Source organism: Spinacia oleracea, chromosome 4 (genome assembly GCF_020520425.1).
Source record: "Spinacia oleracea cultivar Varoflay chromosome 4, BTI_SOV_V1, whole genome shotgun sequence".
NCBI classification, from domain to species: domain Eukaryota; kingdom Viridiplantae; phylum Streptophyta; class Magnoliopsida; order Caryophyllales; family Amaranthaceae; genus Spinacia; species Spinacia oleracea.
Window position 1 is genome coordinate 35,903,367 of NC_079490.1, and position 3,856 is coordinate 35,907,222.

General features: G+C 33.4%; 2 protein-coding genes across 2 annotated transcripts; both read right to left on the reverse strand.

Annotated features, from left to right (window-relative positions):
- LOC130459559 (cytochrome f-like) lies at positions 1 to 1,821 on the reverse strand. The gene is given in 2 exon segments (XM_056827007.1): positions 1 to 1,125; positions 1,128 to 1,821. Coding segments are annotated over 2 exon segments (960 nt in total). The 5' UTR covers positions 1,561 to 1,821; the 3' UTR covers positions 1 to 598.
- A 5-nt stretch (positions 1,822 to 1,826) lies between these two features.
- On the reverse strand, positions 1,827 to 3,199 carry LOC130459560 (chloroplast envelope membrane protein). The gene has a single exon (XM_056827008.1). It carries the CDS (start codon positions 2,522 to 2,524, stop codon positions 1,835 to 1,837), a length of 690 nt encoding a protein of 229 aa, XP_056682986.1. The 5' UTR covers positions 2,525 to 3,199; the 3' UTR covers positions 1,827 to 1,834.
- Between the last annotated feature and the right edge of the window lie 657 nt (positions 3,200 to 3,856).

Consider the following 3,856-nt stretch of genomic DNA (forward strand, 5'->3'; position numbering starts at 1 on the left):
ATAGTACTTGTTGATCCTTCCTAAATTGTTAAGTTAAAAAAAGAGGTAATCACTTGATTTACTGAATGACACAATAGAAGCTTTATTTTTCTAGATTAACTAGAATGCAAGAAGTTCCATTTGTTCCATAAATTTACCTCTCTCCTTTTTTTTCAGTTTGTCCACTCCTTATACGTGTAATACTAAGAAAAAAATTCCGACTAAGTCTTTGACGAGGAGAATCAAGACTCATTACAATTTCGACACACGACAAGTATGTGTAAAATTCCTTGTCGTGTGTCGAAGACCAGGAAGGAAAAGAACTCCCCCTAGAATCATTTGGTCCCCTCATTATTCTTTTCGTTATATTTCCCCTTTAGTCTAGCATCTAGTCGAATTTCGATTGGAAAAAAGGAAAATAGTCTTCTTCGCAATCCAATAGATATTATAACTAATAATCTCGTACAAGTAATTCCAACCTTCTCGTAGATATACAAGAAAAGTATAAACAAACAAAAAAAACCTTCTCAGAATTTTTTGATTTATTGATCATCCAAAATTGTCAAATAATTGTCAACAAAAATTTTGTTATTGTTACAAGCTTGATAAATACACGAATCTAGAAATTCATTTCGGACAATTGAACCTTCTCGAATTGTTTCTTTTTAAGAACCAAAAAGATTTGTGCTAAAATAACAGACGCAAAGAAAAATAAAAGACCTTGTATGCGCAGTGGGTCTTGAAGTACTACTTCTGCGTCTCCCTGACCAAACCCACCCACATTAGGATTACTCGTTAATGGTTGATCAAGTTTGATAGATTCACCCTCGGAAACAAGAAGCTCTGGTCCTCGAGGGATAATATCAACCACTTCACGTCCATCCGAGGAATCCGCTATGTTTATTTCGTATCCGCCCTTTTCTTTTCGTACAATTTTCTTTACTATACCTGTTGCTGTGGAATTATAAACTGTATTATTACTCTTGCTTCCGTCAGGATAAATTTGACCCCTTCCCCTGTTACCACCTACATATATCGGATATTTTAAGAAGTGAACGTCTTTTTTAGTGGCAAGGTCCGGGGCAAGAATAGGAAAGGTAATTTCACTATATTTTTGCCCAGGAACAGGACCTATCACAAGAATATTTTGTTTATTGGGCGATAGCTCTGAAAAGAAAGATTCCCTATTTTTTCTTTCATCTCTGGAGAAATACGATCGGGTGGGGCTAATTCAAATCCCTCAGGTAAAATAAGAACAGCCCCCACATTCAAGCCACCCTTTTTACCGTTAGCTAAAACTTGTTTTAATTGCATATCATAAGGAATTCGAACAACTGCTTCAAATACAGTATCTGGAAGGACCGCTTGTGGAACCTCAATATCCACGGGCTTATTAGCTAAATGGCAATTGGCACATACAATACGTCCCGTCGCCTCTCGTGGATTTTCATAACCTTGCTGTGCGAAAATGGGATAGGCATTCGCAATGGATGACCGAGTTATTATATATAATATAAGTGATATGGAAATGGATCGAGTAATCTGTTCTTTTATCCAAGAAAAGGTATTTATAGTTTGCATAGTCCAACCATTGATTCCGAAAATTTATACAATAAATTGGGTAGGTTGCTAGTAAAGTTCCCTATCCACGATTCTGCTATTTACTTTAACTGAAAACTGAATTTAATAAAAAAATATTACTGGAATATCGGAGGAACTCCCCGCCTGAGACGGGTAGAAATAGTAAAGAGGGGGTGCAATTTGTAATGTTTTGATTATTTTTATGTACAAAGCAACAAACATTCGAATTAGAAATTTGAATTGGATTTATATCCGTATAGCCTTTTTCTTCTTTTCAGTCATTCATTGAATGATAAATCACTACAAGCGATGGGGATACACGATTTAAAGAACGGAATATCCAATATTTCAAAATTGTATCTAGAATGACTGGAAAAGTGGAAACAAGACTCGATATAATTTGATCGTTATCGGCAAATCCAAAATCTTTGTAGATAGATTCAATTAGTAGTTCCCAACCCTGGGGTGAATGAAATCCGATACATAAATCGGTTACTAAAAGAATAGAAAAAGCTTTTATTGTGTCGCTTAAGTTATATAGGAATTCCTGAACCCAAGAATTAAGAAGAATAAGTTCTTTATTTCCCAGAATGGAATAACCGCCTAGAATAAGGAAACAGATTAAATTTGTCGAGAGGTGCAAAATCATATGGATACAATCCTCATTGTGCATCTTGATCAATTGAATCGTTTCATTGTGGATTCCTATACCGAGTTTTTGTAACTGTGTTTCTGGATATTCCTTTATCATTTCGTCCAACAAGCGGAGCTCCTCTAATTCGATGAATTTTTCGAAAAGCATTTTTTCTTGAATATCATTCAAAAAAGTTTCAGATTGCTTAGTATTCCACCAAGTAGTAACCCAAGATTCCAGACTTTTTTGAAATGATAGATAGATCCACCAGGGTAAAAATACTATAGATATAAGATATAGAAAAGGAATAAATACTTTCTTTTTTTCCATTTTTTTTTCATCTATAAATTGTTAATGAATACGCGGCAGAACCACTTCATTTTTCAATTAAGTGATATTATTTCGATTTCAAGATGAAAGAACTCACTTTCTACCAAAATAGAAAATATTTTAAAAAATTGCACAAGTTAATCATAGCACAAAAACAGAATTGAAGGCCTGAATGTGATGATAAAAATGGGTGGCAAAACACAAAAGAGTTTGGATAATTATCGTTATAAATTATAATAAATCCAATTATTTGATCATTAAAGAGAACAAAAGAAAGTATTACTGAAAAAGAGATAACATAAAAAATTTACATTATTTATTTGTATTTTATATATCAATTACAAATACTTACTGGACAAAAAAAATACTATTTTTTTTGTTACGGAATTGAATGGATTTCCATTTAAAGACCTATTATTTGTAGGCATAAAAAGTTTTCCCTTTTGGTTGTTCTGTATACGTCTGTTTTGACCCGAGTGGGCGTTCTGATGAGATTAAGGTATGCCGTAGAAAAAAATATTCTAGATTTTTTATCTTACGCCAAGTTAAGAAAGCATTCATAATTTCAGCCCATTTTTCAAAATACTTCAATTGGTACACACAAGAAATAGGCCAATTCAGCCGCTTTTTGTTCCATTTCTCGTGGAGTCAAATTCTCATCAGTACGAGTCAAAGGAATGGCTCCTTGACCTCTGATTTCCAGATAAAGGAATAAAAAATTATTATTATTAATTAATAAAAAATAAAAAATAAAAGCTATATACGTGATACACAATCTACTATTTCATTCAAATATTCTACTTCATCATCTTATAATACCTCAGGAGCTAATGAAACTATTTTCGCAAATTTTTGTCGCAATTCCCGGGCAATTGCACCAAAAATTCGAGTTCCTTTTGGATTTCCTTCTTGATCAATGATAACCGCAGCATTGTCATCATATCGTATTATCATACCGTTGTCGCGTTTTAGTTCTTTACAAGTACGTACAACTACAACTCTGATCACTTCTTATCTTTCTAAGGGCGTGTTGGGGATTGATTATTTGATCACAGCAACAATAACGTCACCAATACGAGCATATCGACGGTTGCTAGCTCCTATGATTCGAATACACATCAATTCTCGAGCCCCGCTGTTGTCTGCTACATTCAAATGGGTCTGAGGTTGAATCATATTTTGTTTTTATCTGTTCTTTCAATGCAAAAATAAATGCAAAGGATGAAAAAGAAAAAGAAATATTGTTTGTCCAAAAAAAACTTCTATTTGTTTTTATCCAAAAGATCCATTTCCTTTAGTTCTACATTCTTATCCTGAAATAATGAATTGAGT